This window comes from Lissotriton vulgaris, chromosome 5 (genome assembly GCF_964263255.1).
Source record: "Lissotriton vulgaris chromosome 5, aLisVul1.2, whole genome shotgun sequence".
Lineage (NCBI taxonomy): Eukaryota > Metazoa > Chordata > Amphibia > Caudata > Salamandridae > Lissotriton > Lissotriton vulgaris.
This window is the reverse complement of record NC_141693.1, coordinates 1213664782-1213691113: the sequence shown is the minus strand read 5'-3', so window position 1 is coordinate 1213691113 and position 26332 is coordinate 1213664782. Positions and strand designations below refer to the sequence as shown.

The 26332-nt window shown below is 45.8% G+C and overlaps 1 protein-coding gene across 3 annotated transcripts in view; it reads left to right on the top strand.

Annotated features, from left to right (window-relative positions):
• LOC147712311 (kelch-like protein 33) overlaps nucleotides 1-25954 on the top strand; it is a 171676-nt gene extending 145722 nt beyond the window's left edge. For all 3 annotated transcript variants that reach the window (XM_086923027.1, XM_086923026.1, XM_086923028.1), the window contains exons 3-5: nucleotides 4597-5542; nucleotides 22488-22664; nucleotides 24958-25954. In XM_086923027.1, coding sequence (XP_086779153.1) covers nucleotides 4597-5542; nucleotides 22488-22664; nucleotides 24958-25549 — 1715 coding nt within the window. In that variant the 3' untranslated portion in view covers nucleotides 25550-25954. The remainder of the gene's footprint in view (nucleotides 1-4596; nucleotides 5543-22487; nucleotides 22665-24957) is intronic.
• Nucleotides 25955-26332: the final 378 nt, after the last annotated feature.

Below are 26332 nucleotides of genomic sequence, written 5' to 3'. Positions count from 1 at the left end.
TGGATGTTATTGGGATGGGTCTCTGTAAAGTAGAAGGCTTCACTTTTAAGTTAATAACTTTATTGTTGAAACACCAAGAGAGCAGGGAACTACAGGAGGAAGCAACTTGTACAGGTCTCCTCCAGGCAACAGCCCCTTCCCAAGGCTCCAGAAAGGAATCTGGAACCCTACACTAGAGAGCTCATGGAGGAAAGGGTTTTAAGGGTGAACAAAAAGTAATAAAGCATGTCAAGATACATAACAGATCTACCCCCGTAAAAAAAAAAAACACACAAATTACAAAAAAACCTGAACAGTCATGAAAGAATTAAACACAATTACATTTGCTCAACAAAATGGCATTATAAAGCTCAACTATGTGGCATACAAAATCTGAAATCCAATTTGGCTTGACGCTCACTCTCTTGTTATGCACTTCATTTTACACAACTGGTTTTCTATCTTGCTTGACATCCTTCCACTCTTCTTCCTTCCCAGACCCTTCAGAAACGTCATTATCAGTGAAATCTCCCACCACCTGTTCCCCTTCAATACCACATCCTTACTCACAGTGTTCAATTTCCCCCACTGCACCAAACTCATGCACACCATCCAGTCTGTGGCTATCTGAATTGGGGCTAATGCCACAGCCATTATCCACACCGATGGGATCTCCTCCACATTTTCAAGACCAGAGGAAGAAGAAAAGAAGGTCTCCTCATCATTTTTGGTTAAATCATAGTTACCTTTAAGGATTGCAATTCTTCTCATATTCCAAACCTTTCCATCACTCAGAAGCACAGCATTGCATAACAGTTTGCTGACACATAGGGGCTCCGAATACTGATTCTCACCTTTCCAGAGTTTTTTAACCTTCACCCACATACCCACTTTAATATCCGCTTTACCCGATCAAAACTTACAATAAAAAATGTGTTTGTACTGTAGATGCTTTTCAAAAATACTCTTCCTAACCTTTTCCATGGAAATATCTACACCAGCATCGTTAACCAGCCATTCAGGGTTGCATTTGGTCCTAGCAGTGTGCCATCTCAGGAGTTCAAGCAGGGACATCTTTAAAGTCCCATGCACATTTGCCCTATAGGTCCACAACATTGTATATACCTGTAATTCCCATTGTTAAATCTTCATACCAGCAATTTGAATGATGTTTTTCAAAACTCTATTAAATCATTCACACATACCATTACAACTGGGATTGTAAAGGGATGTGGTTCTGTGTCACACTCCAATCCGCCCAAAATAGCTTTGGGCTAAATTTGACATGAATTGTACACCATTGTCACTTAAAATTTGAACCGGTAGACCCCCATCCACAAAAACTCTGTCAATAAATTTCAACACAGTGCCAGAGTCGATTTTGTCTACCATCTTGATAGTTGGCCACCTGGAAAACACAACAATCATGGAGATTATTTACTTACTCGGGGTACTAATAGGACCCATGATGTCTATGGCTCCTGTGTGCAATGGACCTTCCGGAATGATGGGTTCATACATATCAGGTCGAAATGTTTTCAGAGATTTGTCTTAATTGGCATAGACAACACAATCCCTTAAATTCCTTTCAACACACACATCCATACCCGGCCACCAGTACCATCTTTTAACGCTTTGCTTAGTCTTTACTATATCGCAATGGTGGTCGTGGCACATCTTCATGATGGGTTCTCTCAAAGAAGTGGGCTGTACGGCTTTATCCCACCGAAACACAGTTCCATGGTTTCAGCTAACTCATTCTTTATTTCCTAAAACTTTTTCAATTTAAATGACAACTTAGTCTTCTCAGGCCAGCCGTGAACCACATACGTAATGAGGTATTGTAAATCCTCCTCCTTTAAATATTCCTCCTTCCTCTTCTTTTCCTCCATATAAGAGGATCCTTCATCATGAGTCAGAGACACCTGCAAGGTATCCCATTCATTCATCTTGCACTCTTGTAAATCTAACGGCATACAAGAAAGAAAATCTGCCAAAACGTTGCTTTTGACAGTTATGTACTCCACACTATAGATGGAGTCCTTCAATTGCATGGGCATCCTTGCGATCCTGGCTGAAGTTTTATACAGACCTTCAGTGGAAAGTAATTTGACAAGGGGTTTGTGGTCGCTTCTAACAGCACACTCCCTTCTCCACACAAAAATGTGAAAATGCTCTAAAGCATAAACACAGGCTAAAGTCACCTTCTCAATAACTGAGAATTCACCTTCAGCTGGGGATAATGCTCTCGAAGCGTAGGCAATGATAGGTTCTTTGCCACACTCATTTATTTGTGACAACACATCCCCCAAACCCTTATTGCTTGCGTCCACGGTGACCACATACTTACTTTCGACATCAAAGCAACTCAAAACAGCAGTATGAATAATTACCTCCCTTAATGTCCGTAAATTCTCTTTTGCATAGGTCTGATCAATCAAATTTAACATTGTTTTTTAATAACTGTCTCATGTTAAATACCTTGCTTGAAAACCCCTCAACAAACCTGGCATAGAACTCTACAATGCCAAAAAATGACCTACCTTCATTTTTATTGCTAGGATGAAGGGCATTCTTAATGACATCAACCAACTGTGGCTTGGTGGCAACATCCTCTCTGCACAAAACATGCCCCCAAATAAGTCACAGATTTCTACCAAACCGTACACTTTGAATGATCTACTGTTAAACCTCTCTCCTCTAAAATGCCCAGGACCTCCTATAATCCACTATCATGTTCAGCTTTATCTTTTCCGAAAACCAAAATGTCATCTTAAGAAACACATCACCTTAGGGTGCTTCCCAAACAGTTGGTGCATGAGCCTCTGAAAAATTGCTGCCACGGATGATAAACCAAAGGGCATTCTTTTATATTGGAAACAGCCCACTGGGGTGACAAATGCAGTAAATTGTTTGCTCTCCTCCTTTAACAAAATATAGTGGTATGCTGAAGACTAATCGATAGTGGAGAACCACCTACCATCTTTACTAATACTAGCATCTCAGAGATTTTGGGGAGGGGAAATTTGTCCACAACAATATTACTATTGAGATGGTGTAAGTCAATACACAACCGAATATTACCATTGAACCACCTGGCATGGTTTTAAGGGTAAACAAAAGGGAGGGAAGCATGGCAATATACATAACAGTCTCATGGTCATATTCTTAGCAAGTCTGGTGACATGACAACTGAGTCATGAAAAGGGGAGGGTCACAGTTTATGGATTCTGGTGTGGCACGATGAGACCGTCCTGGTCAGGCTGAGTGATAGCTGTGGCAAATGCACAGTGTTGTATGACCAATGCACATCAGAGCTGCTGAAACAAAATGTGGAACAAACCAAAAGGGAAGTACAGAGCTTTGAAGAAACCCGCCAGAGGTATTGGATTACCTTAGAGGTTATCAAAATGTTTCTTTTCTACTTCTGGTTTTCAACACATGAGCTGCCTTTCACTTGCAGGTAAAGCGAAGAGAGGGGATCAGAAAATAATTCTCTGGTACAAGTCAGATAGTGTAGGCTCCATAGCAGCAGCAGATATGATGCTTGGGAAGGTTGGTCATCAAAGCAGAGATGGAAGCTGCTCAGTCTACACATCTTGAATTGAGTTAGAACAGGTTTTTTGCATACAGGGCAGCCTTCCTCATTTCATTCAGGACTTCCAAAAATCAAGATTTCTTTGTCAGCTTAAGAATCTATCCATGACTCTCAAGGGAGGGCAGCAACATAGAGTTCATCCCCACAATACTGGTGCACAGAGTTTCATCAGTGTAAAAATTTGAAATGATAGTTTGACTCAGAGGATGGGCTTACGTCTAGAGTTAGTGGATAACACTCTTTCCGTTGTACTATTAGTGTACTATTAGTTTGTGTGACCCACAAAGAATAATGCACTGTGCACACAGTCTTACTGCACACACCACTCTATTTCAAATGACAGTATATTGCAGTCACATGCCATGCTGCATCCCAGCCCTAAACCTTCAGAAAAATCTTTCTATATTGCAAGACACATTCTGATTCACAATTAATTAATTGACTTTTATTTAAAGGTTAAAGTGTGGTACCTTGAAATGGCATCCTATTATATGCTCTCCTAAAATGAGACTGTTGAACAAGCTTTTCCTGTTACAGTCTAACACTCAATCCAGTGTCAAGACATTAACCCCTTCGCTGCGGCGGGAATTCCACCGCACCGCTAAGGGGGCGGGGGGGCTGAGCGGCGCTCGCATGCTCGTGACGGAGCCGCTCCGTCACGAGCTGCGGTTGAGCTGTGCTCGTGACAGAGCGGTTCCGTCATGGCCCGCCCCGCTCAATGGAACGTCCAGCGCAGGCGCAAAATTCGCGCTGCGCAGGCGCGCTGAGCGGGCCATGACGGAACCGCTACGTCATGAGCACAGCTCAACCGAGGCTCATGACGGAGCGGCTCCGTCATGAGCATAGAACGGGTTAATCAATTGGATCCCCTTTCACTCCTCACTCCATTGTCTCAAGCTGCCTGGTCTCAACTCGAGCATGTAACCATAATTCATCTAAGTGCTGTATGAGCCTTATTTCAAGTTTACCATTTTAGTTCGATTAAAAAGATTTCTAATTCTTCTCCTGTATTCTTCCAGTGCACCGTGCAGCTCTAGCGGCTGGGAGTGACTTCTTCCATGGCATGTTGACCAGTGAAATGAGAGAAGCAAAACAGGAAACAATTGAGCTGAAGACTCTCTCTGTTGCAGAACTTCGTCTGTTCATTGACTTTATCTATTCTGGTATCATTCAGGTAAACTGGGACAGTATATTTGAAACTACAGAAGCTGCCATGAAATACCAGATGCAAAGCATACTGAACCTGTGCTTCCAATTTCTGCAAGAAGAGATGAGTCCTGAGTTTAGCTTGGACGTGATGTCCCTGGCTGATGCGTATGGTTTGCAAGATCTCAAGTGCTTTACTGAGGAGTTCATCCTGAGGAACTTCAAGCAGGTGGGGGCAGTGCCAAAATACCAGGACCTCACAGCAGATCAGCTTGTGACCTTCCTCAGCAAAGATGCTCTTTACACAACCACAGAGCTGGAGGTCTTCTTATCAGTGGTCCAGTGGATCAACACAGACCGTATGCAGCGCCTGTCCCAAGCGGCACGGGTCATGAAGTGTGTGAGGTTTCCGCTAATGACCAACAAGGAGCTGAAGCAGATACTAGCTATTGATTTGATGGCCCCATCAGGAAGGTGCTATCGAGTCCTGGAGGCCTCCCTTCTGAGTGTCCCCAGAGGACCCTCTTTGATGAGTCAGCTTCCTTGCCGCGTACGGTTCCCAGACAAGGTTCTGGTCATTATTGGAGGGGATAGCCTCAATGATGATCTCTCCAATAGAAAACCCAACAAGGAATTATGGTTTGCACACAAGTTCATCACGGGAATTGGTCTTGTGAAGTACATTGAGTGGCGCAAGCTGATTTCTCTTCCAGAAATGCCACGTTTTCGGCATGGGGTGATTACACTGAATAATAATATCTATGTTTTTGGGGGCAATTTTTACTATGGCCAACAAGATGTCCTGAAGACAGCTATCAGGTAAGCCAAACTTGTGAAGTTACAGATGGCCACCAGCCTCCAAGGTCCTGTGCTTGTCACACTGTGTAGCACTGACTGAAAGTGAGATATAGTTTGCTACAGTCTAGAAATTCTCTCTCTCTCTATGTGATCAGCCAGATGGTTGAACATTTATGGTAAACAATCAGGTATCAATGTCTCTTTGAAAGTATGGAAAATAATTCCTTTCTTTGCTTTAGTACCAGAATGGAATTTATTACAAAGGGTACAGGTTGTTTTCAGAATTTGTATTGGACTCGAGAGCTACCCTGCCTCTGTGGTACTAAAGACATGAAAGCCACAAACAGGTTACCACAAATGGGTTGAAACCAGGGGGTAGATGTATCAAGATTCCATTTTGCGATTTCTAAGTAGCGATTTTTAAGGAATCGCTATTTGGAAATCGCAAAATGGAATGTAGGTAGAAAATCGCAATATTTTAGCGATTTCTTAGTCTTCCTTATTTGCGAATTTGCATTTTGCGAATTCGCAATTAAGGAATAATTTCCCATGCATTCCTATGGGCCAGGAGGCCCATAGGAATGATTGTGAAAATATTCTCAATTTGCGATTCACAATTTGCGAATCGCAAATTGAGAATAATTTCAAGGGTTCAGGGGTGTCTCAAAGACACCCTGCTGCACCCCTGAAATCTACATGTGTGTGCATATGGCGCACATACATGCACTATGGGCATGTGTGTGGGTCACATGCCAACTTAAAAAATGCCAAACTGTGCATTTTTAAAAGAATTTGCAAATTAACATCAACTACAAGTTGGTGGTAATTTGCGATTTCCTAACCAAAATTCGCAATTGTAAAATGCTACATACATAGCATTTAAGAAATCGCAAAATTGCGATTCCTTAAATGTTATGGCAAAATAAGCAATCGCGAATTTTTGCGATTCCTTAATGTGCAAATTTTTGATGCATGCCAAAACTTGCAAATAGACCGTGTGCGATTCGCAATTTGCGATTCGCAAAAGGCTTGATACATCTAGGCCCAGGTGTTTCAAACTGAAATTAATCAACTCCTATTGGGAAAAAAATAACTAGGCAGATCTCATAGACTTGGCACTTTAAAGAGGTAAGCTCAAGATATTCCAACATGTACATAGGTATACTCATTCCTAAAGGCTATTTATAGACTGTGTGCATAACTGTCTGTAGGTTCCATAGTGCTTACAAGGAGGTGTTATTGAAAGTAGCTAGTATGGGACACAGGTAGGGTTTAAACATTCATCCGATCAGCATCATGTGCTTTCGCCTCACACTGATCCATGTGTTGGTCAGCGTTATATGTTTTATGTTCTTATATATATTTTTTTTAAAATCTTTGCCTGCTAGTCTAGGCTAGTTAATAGTTGAAGTTATATCAGGTTATAGTCCTTAATGTAATAACTAGTTGCATTCATAGCACCATTAGTGCATTCGCTATTGCCCAGTTCAGTGCACGTTTCATACTCCACTGTGACTAAGGGGCAGATGTATCAAGATTAGATTTTGCAATTTCTAAATAGCGATTTTTAAGGAATTGCTATTTAGAAATCGCAAAATGGAATGTATGTACAAAATCGCTATGTTTTAGCGATTTCTTATTTTTCCTTATTTGCGATTCGCATTTTGCGAATTCGCAATTTGCTAATCGCAATTTGAGAATTATTTCAAGGGTGCAGGGGTGTCTCAAAGACACCCTGATGCACCCCTGAAATTTACATGTGTGTGCATGTGGCGCACAGTGCATCACATGCCACCCTCACAAATGCCAAATATGGCATTTTCAAAAGAAATCGCAAATTACCACCAACTACAAGTTGGTGGTAATTTGCGATTTCTTAACCCAAATTCGCAATCTGAAAAAGTTACATACATCTCATTTAAAGAATCACAAAATTTACGATTCCTTAAATGCTTAAGCAAAATAAAGAATCGCAAATTTTTGCGATTCCTTATTTTGCGAATTTTTGTTACATATCAATAAATGCTAAAATGCCATTTGCGAGTCGCTAAGGCCGAAAGGCGAATTTCGGCCTTTGCGAGTCGCAAAAGGCTTGATACATCTGCCCCATAATGGGTAACAATGGATGCACTCTGTGAGTATGCAACAAATCTGAAGCTTTGTGTATGTGCCTGCCCTACAGTAGCACCAATGCTATTGTTACCCGCAACATGCAATACAAACACAACATCACTTGCAAAGCCACTAACTTAGCTTTGCATTTTCTGTTCCAAGCCATACATATAGGCTTTGCCAAAGCCACATTGGCGCACTGTGTTTGTAAGTCACCAACAGGACAGAGGTAGAAGCAGTGGAGGTGCTGGGCATGCCGAATCTTTCCAGTGGCCTAGTTGCCGCAGGATTTTGCAAGGGACAGAAAACGTTTGTTCGTCTAATGGAAACCATGAGTGGAACGTTCATAGAAACTAATTTGTGTGCTGCAAAGTTAATGTTTTCTTGCGGTGAAACATGCCAAGAAAGGATTGATGTTGTGTGAAATGTATTCATGAGATAAAGAACTGAATGTGACAAAAATGTGATGACTGACTGTTCTCAGATATCAAACAGCCCCTTATAAATTACAATGGAACACTTCCTATGAGGTAGATAGAAGGAGACACCCAAATAGCCTGTAGGTTTACACTGAGACTAAAATACATCCTGTCTTCATCCATGAGGTGGTTTACAATGTCTCAATCCAGTAGCTGAGGGGGGGGTTCACCCAAGCAAGACTAACGGTTCAAAGAAAGGGTGACGCAAATGCCATATGGCTGAGATACCCGCCACCCCCTCTCAACACAATCCCCAAAAGGAGGGAAACCGGAAACAGTTCTTGAAGTTTTTGGAAGAGGGAGGGAGTGACCCTCCCCGGCCGTATTTATTAAAACAAAATTAAACGTTAAACAGTTCATATTAATGTACAATTTCATAACCACATTGCGATGTTTGGCTAACCTTAACAGATTCTCTAATACAGAGGTTCTCCTAGCCGAACTACCAACCTGCAAAACATTTTCTTGAAATAATGAAATTGTACATCCTAACGTTTAAGGGCCAACGGCAAGGTCGTAACCGGTGTCAAGATCCCTAACCAGAAATACCCCCCCCACTTGGGAGGGGCGACAGCACTGAGGCGTACCCCACGTGCAACTACCAATTTCCCTTTGACTTGTCGGGGGCCCCAATAAACTCGACGCCACTTAAAGGTCGTTCGAGGACTCGTGTGAGTATCTAGAAGGTAGCGTAGACCTCCCCCCAAACCCCACACAACTTACCACATCTGCCGTCGCAGACGTCACTGGCCCCGGGAAATTCCCCAGGAGGGGGCTGTAACCCCTCCTACACAGGAAGGGGCCTTGACCGCCTTTCCTTTCCTTCCGGCGGCCTCTCCTTAGACAGGACCGCCTCCCCGTTGAGGGGCCAATGGCCACCTCTCCCGAGCGCTCCCATCCGTGTTGGGTGACGCCCACTCATAGGGATCTTCCAATTACTGCTCACCGATCATGACCTTACCGCCTACCAAATAAATACGACAATGCTACCTAAACCAACAATCCATTGGCCACTATGACCCGAATAAGCATGCTTATAACGGACACAAAAACAGAATATCTTTAATCACAGAATATACATAAAATCGGCCAACTTTATTACACACTCAATATCAACATGATAATACCACAACCTGTAAACGAAAATTAGAATTATCGAACCATCTTAAAACAACTAGCTGTCCTCCGGGGCTGGTGGGTGGGTCAAAATTGGCTCTTCGTTCCGTCTCGAGCTCACGTGCAGCGAGGAGGTGCAGCTTCAGAGCACAGGAACAAGAGGATGTCTTCCGGTCTTGCGTCCCTTTTTATCCGTCTTCAGGGCGGGCGTAAACCCGCCCCTGCCTGCCCCGAGGGCGTGGCCAGCTGCGTCAGTGTCTAGGCCAGCCCACTCCAGGGCGGGAAAGAGCGCGCCCCGGCTACGCCGCTTCGGGCATACCAGCCGAGACGCGCCTCCCGCCCAAAATGGCTTCCCGGGGGGATCGAGGTACTCTGCCATAAGTTCGGGGGGACCGAGTGGTCGCCCCTTTCCATATGGCTGAGATACCCGCCACCCCCTCTCAACACAATCCCCAAAAGGAGGGAAACCGGAAACAGTTCTTGAAGTTTTTGGAAGAGGGAGGGAGTGACCCTCCCCGGCCGTATTTATTAAAACAAAATTAAACGTTAAACAGTTCATATTAATGTACAATTTCATAACCACATTGCGATGTTTGGCTAACCTTAACAGATTCTCTAATACAGAGGTTCTCCTAGCCGAACTACCAACCTGCAAAACATTTTCTTGAAATAATGAAATTGTACATCCTAACGTTTAAGGGCCAACGGCAAGGTCGTAACCGGTGTCAAGATCCCTAACCAGAAATACCCGCCCCACTTGGGAGGGGCGACAGCACTGAGGCGTACCCCACGTGCAACTACCAATTTCCCTTTGACTTGTCGGGGGCCCCAATAAACTCGACGCCACTTAAAGGTCGTTCGAGGACTCGTGTGAGTATCTAGAAGGTAGCGTAGACCTCCCCCCAAACCCCACACAACTTACCACATCTGCCGTCGCAGACGTCACTGGCCCCGGGAAATTCCCCAGGAGGGGGCTGTAACCCCTCCTACACAGGAAGGGGCCTTGACCGCCTTTCCTTTCCTTCCGGCGGCCTCTCCTTAGACAGGACCGCCTCCCCGTTGAGGGGCCAATGGCCACCTCTCCCGAGCGCTCCCATCCGTGTTGGGTGACGCCCACTCATAGGGATCTTCCAATTACTGCTCACCGATCATGACCTTACCGCCACAGGTCCGGATAGTTGACCGGCTATCCGGACCCCCCACAAAGCTCCTACCTAAAGGTCATGCTTCAACGTTTTTAACCACGCTAAGAAGTCTCCTATGAGTAACTCATTCCCCACCCGAGACAAATGCACACCATCCCCCGAATACACACTGTCATCATTAATACATCCATGCGAAATAGAATGCAATGTCCCGGAACGGAACAACCTACTCACTTTGTTATTAAGCTTCCTAACAGAGTGATTCAAAGCAGGAATAGAAATAGCCCCCCGCCACACCTTTCGTGGGGTCATATGGGACCACGCAATTGTGCACCCCGGAACTCTCCTCGCCAACCAACTTACAGTGGAAAGCATTGCCTCCAGGAGAAGTCGTCTACCGGTGGTGACCAAATCATTGCCCCCTAAATGCACTATGACTATAGACGGCGGTGACCTCGTCCGCCCTAACAAATCCTCAAAATATGCTTGAAACTGGTCAATACAGAGACCGCCTTTTCCGTAGAAGGACACCCTGTACCCGTATTCCCCAGCTACGTGAATCATGTCACCTGCTTTGAATACGTCCGCGGCACGCCTCACGTATGAGTGGCCCACGACCCACACCTCCTTTTTCACAGCCGGTGATGTCTGACCGCTGGCCCAGTGTTGGGTCGACTGCAAAGTCCGCCCCGCCTCGTAGGCTTGCGCAACTGAAAACCAAACAAAAACAAGAGGCGTGAGTACATCATTACAGCTTTACAACATGTGTAACCGCACATACCTCTTATAATAATTGGAGGACCAACGCCCCACTCGTTTCACTTGTTCAACATTAAGACCCCTGGCTGTAGCTTCTGTAGCAGCCCCTATCCGAAAGGAATGGGTCCCAAACTCGCCCGGGTTCAAGCCCGCAGCGGCAATTGACATCGCAAGCACCCGCTGAAACTGAAACCTCGTCAGTGGGGTGGCGTCCGCGTGTCTCAACAAGGTCCCCCCCCATACTGCCACCCTTCGTGCTAGGTAATCTTCTAAACACTTTACCGGGCATATGGAGGACCCGGGAATCCGGCGTATGATTATGCAGTCACCCATCCCATCTTGATCGGTCTTGGACTTGACAAAGGAGACCGTCATTGCCTCTCCTCTGATCTGAACGTGTTCTTGGCACAAACCCCCCGCCACATCCTGTTTGTTCCTTGCCACCAGTTCGCTTACTCGCATCGCCCCGTGAAATGCTAGCGTAAAAGCGGCTCGGAACAACACCGCCTCAAACGGAGATGAACATGTGGCAGGGAGTGTAGCCAACAACTGGGCCAACCTATCCAAACCTATCGGGCGCCTCTCATCTACTCTGCGACCCTCAAGGCGTTGCCACCCACGCAGCGCTTTCTGTACAACGAAAGACGCCGTTGGGTCCTGGATACTATGAGCCCTGGCAACAAAGGAAATAGCAGCACGATGCCTCTGAGCCGTAGCCACAGATTTCCCAGCCCTACGTAAGGACATCAGGAAATTCACTACCCATTCCTCGTGGCCCCAAAGTCTCTCTCTATCAGACCCCAAAAAGGCTAAATAGGACCTAAACGCCCCTTCGTATGCCTTCCTCGTCCGTGTTGCTAGACTCTCTCCCACGAGGTGACGAAGTTCGGGGCACCGAGAGACCAGAGAGCCTCGGGGAAGGGTGCCGGCCCTGGGTCCGCTGAGGGAAGGAAGCCCGAGAAAGCCTGCATATGAAAACGAGACAGTGCATCAGCCGCCTGGTTCTGTACCCCTGGGACATGTTTTGCTCTGAACAGCACATTCAGTTGCATACACAACAAAACAATCTCTTTGAGCAGTCTTAAAATCAGTTTACATCGTGCTGCCTGACTATTGATGCACTCGACCACAGTCATATTGTCGGACCAAAATATCACAGAGTGATCCTTGAACCCTTCTGGCCAGGTTCTCAAGGCCACTAAAATGGGAAAAAGTTCCAAGAAAGCAATATTACTTGTCAGACCATTGTCGTGCCACCATGTCGGCCACCTTTGTGCCGACCATTTTGTGCCGAAGATGGCACCAAAACCTATGCTACCTGCAGAATCTGTCCATAGCCCCAGCTCTTCAGAGGATACGGCTGGTTTGTTCCATATGACTCGACCATTAAAGTCCGCCAGAAATGCTAACCAAATACGCACGTCCTGGCGGACCTCAGCCGATAGTCTCGTGCGGTGATGGCCCTCCTTTAGGCCGACCATAGCTTGGGCAATTGAACGAGAAAAGGGGCGGGCCATCGGTATAACTCTAAGGGCAAAATTCAACTGTCCCACCGCCTGCTGTAACTGATGCAGCGTAATTTTAGATCCATTTAGACACTCTTGCAGGGTTGCCCTGAACTTTAACACTTTGTCAGCTGGCAAACGAAAACAACCTTCTCTGGAGTCTAACTCGATCCCCAGAAACTCGAGGCAAGTCGCAGGACCCACCGTCTTACCTGGTGCCAATGGCACACCAAACTGTTTCATTAATACACAAAATTCGGCCAAGGCCCGGCCACATTCAAGATCCCCGGCTGCCCCAAGGAACAGAAAATCATCAAGGTAATGCATTACATGTTGGAAACCCGTCTTCTTTGTGAAGACCCATTGCAGAAAACTACTGAATTTCTCGAAATAGGCACAAGATATAGAGCACCCCATCGGCATACACTTATCCATGTAATAACCACCCTGAAAATTAAATCCTAGGAGACGCTGATCGTCCGGGTGTACCGGGAGCAACCGGAACGCTGACTCGATATCTGACTTCGCCATCAGCGCCCCGGGCCCCAGGCGATTCAAAATGGCTACGGCCTCATCGAAGGATGCGTACCGCACCGAACACACTTCTGGGTCTATTGCATCGTTTACAGAAAAACCACGTGGAGCTGACAAATTATGAATCAATCGAAACTCACCCGGGTCCTTCTTGGGGACCACTCCTAAAGGAGAACAAACAAAATTCTGTACCGGAGGTGCAGTAAACGGGCCGGCGACACGACCTCGGATAACCTCTTTCCGGATCTTATCCTGCACTACAGTTGTATGCTGCAGGACGGAAAGTTGATTTTTGCATATCCCGACACCCTGAAAGTCCCCCACCGGAATGCGGAAACCATATGAAAAACCGTTTCGCAGCAATCCAGCAGAAGTACGATCTGGGTATTCACTGAGCCAGGGAATCATCGCCAAGGTATCAATCGGGGTTGGTAAAGGCGCCCCTCGGACTATATTAGACCTGTTTGGCGCCTCCCCTACCCCCATTCTCACCCGTTCTGGCTCTGCACGAGGACTCAGGATGGGACGAACCGCAACCACTACATTCGTGCTTGAATTTACACGATCCCTGTGGCCTAGTACATTTACCTTTGTTGAAATTGAAGCAGAAACCCTTTTTCCCTGTATTACTGGCAGATCTCGAGTAATCGTCGGTACTCGTACCTGACCGAAAGAGCGTCCCCGCATATTGGCGGGAGGACTCGCCAACATTGCTCCCCACCAACGGCATTTTCAACATTCCTGACTCTTTCATTTTATCCCATGTCAAAGAATCATAACAGTCCCAGGTTAAACTTTTGTTATGCTCCTTCGCCTTCCTAAAGAGATTATCATAACAGAACCAATGGTTACCCTGGTGAGACGTCGAGTACCCCATAATTCGTGACTGATAGATCAGTAACTCAGAAAGCAATTCAGGCCTACGTTCCCCTAAGATCGACGTAAAAATTCCCCAAGCATTGCCCCAATTGCCAATATTCTCATTCACTTTAAAGGCGGCCATTTTTGCGCGCCAAACACTCGGATGCATCAGATCCTTCTGACCTTTAACATGCTCCACCTCATAATGATCGACAAGCAAGGAGAAAATGTTCACATATTCCCCTGCCCAAATCTTTTCCTTTATTGCCAAAGGAACATGTTGCCCCAACTTTTCTCTACGAGATGGTGCTAACTCATCCCTCGCGATCGGCAATGGCCGCTTACCTGCACCGGACGTTGCTTCTGTGGTCGCAACCGGGGCCTGCGGCTTGTCTATTACTGCCGCCGGCGCGGGCACCTTGGCTGCATCTCGCTTCTCGCGCAACTGTTTCATCAGCGCTTGTGCCTCAGCAGCCGTGGCGCCCTCGCTACTGTCGCCCAACCACGCTGCTAGCTGTGCCGCCAGCTCGGGGGGCATATCCTCAGTGGATGTCGGGGTGACCACGACGGGAATCGGATTCCCCTCCACCGGTACCGGGGTTGGCGCCTCGAGCGGGGTACAGGGAACCGGGACGTCTCCCCCGGCTGGTCCCCTTCTAGGCCTCTTGGCTCTCCCTCCAGGGGCTGCTCCAGCCGATGGACGCCCCGATCCCCCCTCCCCATCTCGCTCCGCCACCTGCTTTCTCAGTTCGGACATCTCCTTCATGAGGACCCGAACCATCTGATCCGTCGTCATTCTCTTCGCGCCTTTTTTGGGCATCTTTCCGACCAAGTATCTAGAAGACAAAAAGAAAGATCAAAACGCTCAAAATTGGCTCTTCGTTCCGTCTCGAGCTCACGTGCAGCGAGGAGGTGCAGCTTCAGAGCACAGGAACAAGAGGATGTCTTCCGGTCTTGCGTCCCTTTTTATCCGTCTTCAGGGCGGGCGTAAACCCGCCCCTGCCTGCCCCGAGGGCGTGGCCAGCTGCGTCAGTGTCTAGGCCAGCCCACTCCAGGGCGGGAAAGAGCGCGCCCCGGCTACGCCGCTTCGGGCATACCAGCCGAGACGCGCCTCCCGCCCAAAATGGCTTCCCGGGGGGATCGAGGTACTCTGCCATAAGTTCGGGGGGACCGAGTGGTCGCCCCTTTCCACTCTCTGTGTATTAAACACAAGAAACTAGTTTCACCAGACCAAAAAAATAATCTGTCTGTACATAGCGCCAAGGGGCTTAAAAAGAGGAGGCTAGCTGTGAAGATACTCCTGTAAAATTGGCATAAGCACACGTTCAACAATTTAGGTTTTGCTGGAACTCTCTCGAAAAGCGGTCCTAATCCATACTGAGAGTGAAGGGGTGTGTAGCACATTTTTGTTACATTTGTGATTTGCGGTTGATGGTTAGTGTCGACTACGAGCATTATGCATCATATGCATGATTGGAAATTGTAACTGCTAATTGTTGGTAAAGAGTTTGCATGCAGAAAGTGAAAGTTAAGACACTGCTGTCAATTATTGCAATAAAAATTAGCAATACCGGATTAAAGATGGCCGGCAGAAGAGAAGGGTTCACCCAACATTCCATATAATTTTTTTCTGAAATTTCTGAAATGAGAGGTGTGTATACAGAAGAAGCAATGCTCCGAAAAGAGGAACAAGCACAGGTATACCTTAGATAAGCTGGTGTTTTGAAAGATCAGACCTGGAAATCCAGTTATCTGTTTAGAGGTTTACTTCTCAAGTCATATTTTCAAATTAGCTTCAAGAAGGTTTCTCAGGGTCCACCATTTTTCTTAAGAGTCCACAACCCATTGTCAGTGCTAATGCTGCCAGGAGTCTTTATTAACATCACATATACCTCTATATCTATTCTGGGGGAAAGGATATATCTGTGGAGACAATACTTATGCCAGCTACTCAGCATATAGCTCGAGGGTAATGTTGTGCCACCCAAACATGATATGGACAAAGCAGGGTAGTGGCACAGTAAGACCCACCATTGTTGTCATGTGGCTGGCCAGATGTCTTTCTGCTTCCCATTCAGCCAATCCTAGCTTTTTAGCAAAATGTAGCATTTTTGGAATTGTAATTGAAAACTTAACATTGTAAATATTGACCAAAAAATCTAGGGGGCATATTATCAAGCCTGTGCGCTAAAATTATCGCCGCTTTATCGGCCGAAAACGGCCGATAAAGCGGCGATAATGGGCTTGATAATATGCTCTATGGAATTCCAATCGAAGCACATGTTAGATGTGAAGACATCGTCCGTCGTCATTCTCTTCGCGCCTTTTTTGGGCATCTTTCCGACCAAGTATCTAGAAGACAAAAAGAAAGATCAAAACGCTCAAAATTGGCTCTTCGTTCCGTCTCGAGCTCACGTGCAGCGAGGAGGTGCAGCTTCAGAGCACAGGAACAAGAGGATGTCTTCCGGTCTTGCGTCCCTTTTTATCCGTCTTCAGGGCGGGCGTAAACCCGCCCCTGCCTGCCCCGAGGGCGTGGCCAGCTGCGTCAGTGTCTAGGCCAGCCCACTCCAGGGCGGGAAAGAGCGCGCCCCGGCTACGCCGCTTCGGGCATACCAGCCGAGACGCGCCTCCCGCCCAAAATGGCTTCCCGGGGGGATCGAGGTACTCTGCCATAAGTTCGGGGGGACCGAGTGGTCGCCCCTTTCCACTCTCTGTGTATTAAACACAAGAAACTAGTTTCACCAGACCAAAAAAATAATCTGTCTGTACATAGCGCCAAGGGGCTTAAAAAGAGGAGGCTAGCTGTGAAGATACTCCTGTAAAATTGGCATAAGCACACGTTCAACAATTTAGGTTTTGCTGGAACTCTCTCGAAAAGCGGTCCTAATCCATACTGAGAGTGAAGGGGTGTGTAGCACATTTTTGTTACATTTGTGATTTGCGGTTGATGGTTAGTGTCGACTACGAGCATTATGCATCATATGCATGATTGGAAATTGTAACTGCTAATTGTTGGTAAAGAGTTTGCATGCAGAAAGTGAAAGTTAAGACACTGCTGTCAATTATTGCAATAAAAATTAGCAATACCGGATTAAAGATGGCCGGCAGAAGAGAAGGGTTCACCCAACATTCCATATAATTTTTTTCTGAAATTTCTGAAATGAGAGGTGTGTATACAGAAGAAGCAATGCTCCGAAAAGAGGAACAAGCACAGGTATACCTTAGATAAGCTGGTGTTTTGAAAGATCAGACCTGGAAATCCAGTTATCTGTTTAGAGGTTTACTTCTCAAGTCATATTTTCAAATTAGCTTCAAGAAGGTTTCTCAGGGTCCACCATTTTTCTTAAGAGTCCACAACCCATTGTCAGTGCTAATGCTGCCAGGAGTCTTTATTAACATCACATATACCTCTATATCTATTCTGGGGGAAAGGATATATCTGTGGAGACAATACTTATGCCAGCTACTCAGCATATAGCTCGAGGGTAATGTTGTGCCACCCAAACATGATATGGACAAAGCAGGGTAGTGGCACAGTAAGACCCACCATTGTTGTCATGTGGCTGGCCAGATGTCTTTCTGCTTCCCATTCAGCCAATCCTAGCTTTTTAGCAAAATGTAGCATTTTTGGAATTGTAATTGAAAACTTAACATTGTAAATATTGACCAAAAAATCTAGGGGGCATATTATCAAGCCTGTGCGCTAAAATTATCGCCGCTTTATCGGCCGAAAACGGCCGATAAAGCGGCGATAATGGGCTTGATAATATGCTCTATGGAATTCCAATCGAAGCACATGTTAGATGTGAAGACATCTAACATGGGCTTCGATTGGAATTCCACAGAGCATATTATCAAGCCCATTATCGCCGCTTTATCGGCCGTTTTCGGCCGATAAAGCGGCGATAATTTTAGCGCACAGGCTTGATAATATGCCCCTAGATTTTAAAGTGATGTTGACTGAAAAGCCTCACTTTGTAAAAGTTTCAAACATGTCATGGGGTCGATTGTCGGCTATGTCATCTTTGGACAAGACAAACATAAATAAGGTGAAATGGGAACATAGACAGAACATTCACACAGTATAGATGAACATTCCTTTCCACGCTCTTCAAACAAGCCCATTTACAAAATGAGTTGAAGGTCTTGGGTTAGCCAAGAAGACCTTTTCATTTTATACATGTACATTATTTACATAAAGGGCCTTTCAGCCAGCCCTCTTCATCCATCTTATTGTTTTTAACTCACAACAGCATTCAGCATTCTGCAATCTGTCAACCGACTTCAGTCAGTGGAAAACTTCACTGTAATGACAACATTCAGCTCTTTCATAAGGAGCACATCCGCAGATGAAGTCGTTTGATTAAGTGCCAGGAAATACTATGGCGCTGTGGCAATTTGAGGCAAAACAACGTTTGCTTTTGGTCAATGTTATCTTTTTTGTACCGGTAAGGACTAAGCAACACCCCCAAAAATAACATTTTACAAAAAATGACAAAACAAGCGCTGATCAAGCCAAATGTGTTCAGTGAATTCCTGATTTATTGGCTTTAACAGTGCTTCTTTAGGTTAATGACTAATTGAGTCAAACAGGAAATCGCTAGTACGTTAGAGGCAGGACTTACTCTACCTCCAAGAATGGGAGGGGGGGGGGGTGTTGGTTGGTGTCAGCTCTCTCAGGATAAAACCTGGCATCACTGCAGCAACTACTGAATCGTGGACAGTGAGGAGAAGGCAACTGGACATGTTAAGGAGGCCCAAAAGATGGCATTTTACACATGTGCATGCATAGAAAAATGTAATGTGACTGTTTGTTTCATCAGGCCTCACAGTGGAATGCAGTCAAAGTAGGTACCCCTTTTTTAACAAATAAAGATTTAATGAAATTATCGGAGTGTATTTGCACTTCAAACCTCACACAGAATAGAACTGGTACTGAGCACCGACAAATACTGGTATGAACTTTTCAAAATAGTAATTAATCTCATCTCAGTATTAGCCCGATTATCTTTGCTTTTGTGCCTCGGTCCTGGGGGGCACGGCCACCTCTGCTTCTACCTCTGAAATAAACTTCCTCTTCGGCTCAGGTCTCGCACTGGCTATAAGATGAAGAGGCCAGACATGCTTTAAATACTAAACGATCTATAGAAAGAACTCATGTGTTAAAACATGGAGGTTGACGGAAACTTAGGGCCAAATTCATAAAGAACGTCCGAAAATGATTGGTGGATATCTCTGCCTGCTCCTCTATGTAATTTTCCAACTTTCTGGAATTTACAAACATTTCAAGAGTTACACAAGGATAGCTGCACGAGGTGCAGGATTCCAGGCATTCTTCTGGGAAGGTGAGGAGGCATCCCTAGCGGGATACTGTTAGAAAGGGGTTTTCTGGTTGGCTATGGTATGCACCAAAGCCAGACAGAAAATACTACTCCAATCAGGGTAAAGGTGTTACACATCTACGCTAACCCCTGCTCACCCCCTTGGTAGCTTGGGCAGAGCAGTCAGGATTAACCCAGAGGGAATGTGTAAAGCATTAGACCAACACATTCACACCATTGACATAATAAATACACCACTAAAATGATTCCACACAATATTATATAAAAATATCAAATATAATATACATAAACCATAGACACAAACATCATAAATCAGTGTTGCCAACTAGGCAAGTGAAAAAACATCACAATGCGTGCAATGAAAGAAAGATTTTCAGGTTGCAAGTCACCAAAATGCCATTACTGTGCACATTATACAGTCACATTCTATGTTACTCGTTACACTGACAGTGCAAGGCATAAATCAACATATCACCGTGAACATAAAATGCAGCATGTAATGAAACAAACACATGAATCCATTCTGTACCTCATAAGCACCTCAGTAACTGTGGTAATTACTTTAGGGCATAGAATGTAGATCAGGCTAGTGTGAAGCACAGAAATCACCAGCTCTCACCATAAACCCGAAGGCTTCAGCGCATCTGCCCTCCTTTCTGGTGTAATACAGTAAATCTTCCTAAGCGTAGGGCACAGGAACACCTGCACACCTATGAGATTGATTACAGTAATCTCCGAATTCCTGATCAGAGCAAGTCCCTAGGGGTGCCTTCTTCGAGGGCTCATCCCCTCCGACCACCAGCATGGTGGACAAATCTCCCAAGGTATTTATTTAATGTGGGGAAGAGGTACAAAGGTAGAACACTGCTGACTTCAGGCGGGGAATCCTCGCTGGACCCCCTGCGCACGAAACAGTGAAAAATGCCTGCCCACAAACATGTGGTGCTGCTGACAAAATCAAGGCAACGGGCTGACCTTTGAAGCCTCTCTGACCACCTCAGATGTCCGGGACTTCTTTGGGTCCTTGCGGGTGCAGGTCACAACCTCTTCTGGTCGCGGGCGGTAATGACTCAGGGTTGCAAGGATTTGGGCATGCTGCCAGCGCAAGAGACCTGCCTCGGTCTCTCCTGACTGTGCTGAGGTAGAAATCAGTCACCCGCTTGTTTAACACCTGCATTGCTAGAATAGGAGTTGCACTGATAAGTGGCTAACAGGGGTAGGTGGGGTTTCTGCACAGTGCTTCAGCCTTGACCAAGGTGCTCCTCCCTGGGGTCTTCCTTCACTATCGACGGCTCTCTCTCATTGAAGCTGTGATGCATGGAAACAACAAGTACATCAAAGATCCTGGGGCAACAAAGGGAAAGCTCTTGACATGCCCTAATGGCACAGTTCAGCAACAAGTGCTGGTATCCCTGAGATAAGCACTACCCACACGCCGTGGGAAAGCACAGGGCCTCATGCATCACTTTCCATGTGCTGAGCTTGAAGATTTTAGGCGGCTGGACTCCACGTCCCAGGGCCAGTTCAGGGCTGCTACTAGAACCCTTAAGAACAATGAGGCACACGAGGCACAAGCAGATAGGCAACAGACCAGCACTGGCTTTAGCAAAGTCTCTAGCAGCCAAGCAGGCAAGCAGGTCAGCACAACAGAACGAAAATAGTCCAAGTGGTGATGTTCTCTGGCAGCACAGCAGTCCTCTCCTGCAGGATGCAGAGCCAGCAATGTCTGGTTGCAAGTCACATGCATTGTCTCAAGATGTGTACTTACTCTCAAAATGTCTTTGATGTGGAGCCAACTTCAAGAGCAGCCTTAGAAGTGCACAACACCCCTTTTCAACTTAGCCCTTGCTCCAGGAGTACAGTAGGGGGGAAAAGAGTCATTTGTGTGAGGGCCAGACACATCCTAAACAAATGTAAGCATGCCCTGCCTCCCTCTCTCCCAGCCCAGGAAGACCATTCAGCATGCAGATATAACCCTGTTACACCCCAACCATCCCTGTGTGATGACTGTCTGGAAACTATGCACAAAGCGTAGCTGTCGTTCTACACTAGATGTGGATTGGAGTTGGGCTGCAAAGCTCAAAAAGTCATAACTATAGAGACATTTCCACTTTCTCAAAATTGTATTTCTGCACTAGTAATGAAAAGTCTACACACACCAATAACAGGATTTATCACCACTATTCCAAACATACCATAGGGTTACCTTGAGCCTAGTTTAGGGGTGACCTATATGTAGTTAAAGGGGAGCTTCAGGCTTGGCAAGTAACTTTAAATCCCAAGTCAATGTGGCAGTAAACAAATCATGCAGGCCTTGTAGTGCCAGGCCTGAGAGTGGTTTGAAAGGCTACTTCTGCTGGAGGTGCAAACAGCTCTGCAAGCTCACAAGGAGCCATGTTTGAAGGAGAGAGAACATGCACTTTAGCACTGAATATCAGTGGTAAAGTGCTCAGAGTCCTAACGCCAAAAAAAGAGGGACCGAAAAATTCAGGAGGAAGGCAAAAAGTTTGCGGACAAGTCTGCAGAAAATACTATTTGCACTTTGTGGTGTTCTCCATAGTTCAAACTCTGAACAGAGGAAATAGAATCTTGTTCAGTAGTACATTTACAAACTTTTCTAGAAAAGGGGAGAAAACAGAGTTTTGGAATGCCCATAGACTTATGTGGGTGGGTGTTCCCAAATGTCCTTGGCAAACCACATAACTTAAATGTCGACTTCCTACCCCTTGAGTGGGATCACAAGTACAGAGTTCTCTTCAATCATAAATAATTTCAGTCTTAATAAATGGACTTGTGCCTACCGGAAATCCCATTGTGAATAACTGGCATACAAAAAAAGAGGAAATTTGGTTTACTTTTATGACAAGGAACATCATTCACCAAAAGCTCGTCAAGCAGTTGTAATTCTAGCAATGCGTTTCTCGGTCTCATCAGAGATGAGCTAATAGACTTGCAATAAACTTGGAAATCCAATGTTTTAGAAGGTTTACAAAATAGCCAGTTGTAGTGTTAGAAGGCATCATTAGTAGAAATGGGTGCATGTGAGCTGAACTGAGGATCTTGGTACTGTCTGTATTTCTTGACTTTGAGGTGTTTTTCTCTTCTCTCTCTAGGTACAACCCTCAGGAGAATACATGGGACACTTTAGCGGAAATGAAAGAATGCCACAGCTACTTCCCTTTAGTGTGCCTAGATGGCCTGATATATATTCTTGGGGGAAATACAGACATCACTAATACAGAGTGCCTGGATTCTGTGGAGTGCTACAATCCAGCCAATAACACCTGGAAGTAAGTTATGGAGACTCTTCCTCTCAAGTAGTGACCTGTAGACTTGGGAAATTTCTGTTAGTTGCATGTCCACTATCTAATTCCACCCATCAAAAAGCCACCATGCAATACGCCGATCTGAACAGAAAGAGGATTTAATCTATTTTCCATTTCCGAGAGGCCCATTTGTGATTTACTTTCAAAGAGAACGAATTTGCCCTGAATGGCACTAGTACCCCCAAGTCCAGGGCAAGTATTTTTGGAGCATCTATCAAAGGAAATTTTTTAGGTTTTGGTCTGCCCCACTTTAGCAATAGGCTATTTGTAGGCCATTTATTTCAGTCATGGTGACTACAGCCACCTGAATGTAACCCTTGTTATAAGTATGCAATTAAAGCCAAACCTAAACTTGATGAACTATGAAGGCAGTTGTATTCTATCTGAGGAAGCCCTCTACCATCAGAAAGTCAAATATCAACCAAAACTAAATTAAATGGGGCCACTACAAGCTATCTGAAGCCGGAGAATAGCATTTATATTTATTTGCTTATTAAGCGCGGCTGCCACCCAAAGGGTATCCTGGCACTGAGACAGCGTCTGTCCTGCGGGCATGCTACCAATTACATTGCTCTAGGGAACAAGAAGGTCTTAAGATCCTTTTTAAAAGGGATGAAATCTTGCCTACACCTCAGTGTCAACGGGAGGGTGTTCCAGAGCGTGGCGGCCGTAAAGCTAAAAGCACGCCCACCCATCCTCACTCTATTGATCCTGGGGACCGTCACCAGAAACGCGGAGGAGGATCTTAGGGGTCTGGCAGCGCAATACCAGGAGAAAAGGTTTTGGAGCGGTATCGGCCCCTGTCTGTGCAAGGCCTTAAAGACGAGACAGAGCGCCTTGAAAGAGATTCTCTCTTGGATGGGTAACCAATGGAGGTCTGCTAATGCACCAGAGGAAGAGGCAGATCGAGGACGGGATAGGGCCAATTTCGCCGCTATATTTTGGATCCTCTGAAGCTTTAGAATCAAGGTTTTTGGTGCTCCCAGAAGTAGTGCGTTGCAGTAGTCTAATCGACTAAGAATAGAACTGCGCACTACCTCTGCCCTTGCCTCCTTGGGGAGAAGCGGTAGGATCTTGCGTAGGGCACGAAGTACGCCCATACAGCCCACTACGGTTCTATTCACAGAGGCCTCAAGCTGCAGATTGGATTCAAACAAAACTCCCAAATTGCGGGCCGACTCAGCAGCCTCTACCGTACCTGGAATATATGTAGGCCAAAAATCGTCCGGAAGCGGACGAGGGGTACGGTCTACGGAGCAATGGAGAACCTCCGTTTTGGATCCATTAAATTGAAGCGAGTTGGCTCGCAGCCACTCTGCTGTGGCCGCCATGCAGCAGTGGAAGGTGTCTCTCGATATTGCCCTGGTACCCTCAAATGAAAAAATCAATTGAGTGTCATCGGCATAATTGATGACAGATATGCCGAATGACTTTATCAGGGCAGCCAGAGGTCACAAATACAGATTAAACAGGATCGGGCTGATCGCCGACCCCTGGGGGACACCCTGACCCACTTGCTGCATGGCAGACCGAAAAGGTGGTAATGCCACTGCCTGCTGTCTGTCACTGAGATAAGATGTTATCCATCTCAAGGCCAGGCCAGTTACTCCTGTGCTCTGGAGACGGTCCAGTAGTACTGCATGGTCCACCGTGTCGAACGCGGCCGACATGTCAAGCAGTACTAAAAATGCTGACTTGCCCATGTCGACACGCGCTCGTAGATCGTCCAGCACGGTGACCAAAGCAGCCTCCGTGCCGTGAGCTGGCCTAAAGCCAAACTGTGAAGTATCCAGGCAGGAGTTCTTTTCCAGAAAGCTGGTTAGAGCTTTCGTGACCCACTTCTCCACAACCTTTATTATAAAAGGCAGAAGCGAAATAGGCCTGTAATTGGCCGGGCTTGAAGGGTCCAAGGAGGCCTTCTTCAGCAATGGAGTAACAATTGCCCTCTTCCAGCTATCTGGGACTACTGCTGTGCTCAGTGACTGGCAGCAAATGGCGTGGAGCGGTGGAAACAGCTCAGTTTGGAATGCCTTCCAGATCTTGTGGGGCATAGGATCAAGTGGTGATCCTGAAGACACACTGTTCGCCAGAAGGCAGAATTCCTCCAGGGAAGGACTAGGAAAACAGGACAGCTGGGTCTCTGCGGGAGGAGGTTCTACGAGGAGGGGCAGAAAAGATGTGGGCATTGCAGAAGTCTGTGGTGTTATTGTTTGTCTGCACTTGACTCTTGTCACTAACTACTTTTTTATGATTGCAGGTATGCACACCCACTTCCTCAGCCTCTTTGTGGGCATGGTGCAGCTGTTTGCGATGGCAAGATTTATGTTTCTGGAGGCTGTGACAGCAGCTACCAATGCCTTAATTCTTTCTATCTCTATCACCCGGTGAAGAATGCAACATATCTCTCAGCAATGAATGCGATCAGAGCTGGCCATGTAATGGAAACCATCAGAGAGAAGTTATATGTGGCAGGGGGGCTTGGACAAGGTGTGTGGGGTTTTGACGATCAGTACATGTGTGAAGTGTACAGCCCCGCTACAGACTGCTGGACCCAGTTTGCACGTCTCACACAGCCTCATGTTGTTGCTGCTTCAGCTGTGTTACATGACGAGCTGTATATCCTTGGTGGCTACTCTCAAGAAACCTACCAAGATTCCCACATGGTCCACTGTTATAACCCTGTGACTGACAGGTGGGTCAACCTGGGCACAATGCCATATGCCTCTGCTGACATCAAAGCTTGTGTTCTCTCCGTTCCTTATCACCAGAGGCAGACAAGCACTGTCCACCCTCCAATTACTGCACGAGCAGATCCAACAGTTGCTTCATATGCTTGTTCAGCTACATGATAACAAGGGTTTCCATAGAAACATAAATGGCCATCATGTCTGCCTACCCAACAGCCTACTCTGGACACGGAGAGCCGGCACTTCTACATCTGTTTCTTCACTTCTTCATACATATTTTGGTTCAGCACTTTTCTTGGGAGTCATTTCTGTGCATTAACTGTAATTTTTGTGAGCAAAGAATTCGTAATGTATGAATTGAGCTTCCCCGCACTTTCTTCTCTCGTCAGAGATGAACTACCAGTACAGGAGTTCTGGGCCACATAAAATCTCTTGCATCTTGTAGTATGTGACAGCCTCTATTATATGCAGGCTATGCCTCTGTTCTTCTACTGTATGAATGCTTTCATCTAGCATTTCTTTTTAAATGGATTCTACAATAAACCATGTTGCCTTTTTCTTGCCGCAGTTGAGTGTCTCCATCTGTCTTTATGCTTTTAGATTTGTGATACACCCTTAGGAAAAGATCTGCAGGGCATTATTACTTCAGATGAAAATTTACCAGTGAAGTGCAGCAGTGACAACAAAACATCATCAGTTTGTCTGCACATTATAACCCTTACAAGACATTTCCAGACTCGTCTTTCTCAATTTGTGGTCTAACCATGATTGAAGCCATTTTGAGGATTTTCAATGTCATAATGCGAAGATCTAGCTCCTATCTTGCCTCCCTTTAGACCTAACCTTCCTTCCTGATTTTCTTAGCAAGAAGGTTCTGTGATATTATACTGTATGCCTTTGGAGTTTGGGATATTAATCTCTTACTTCACACAATGGGGCTTATTT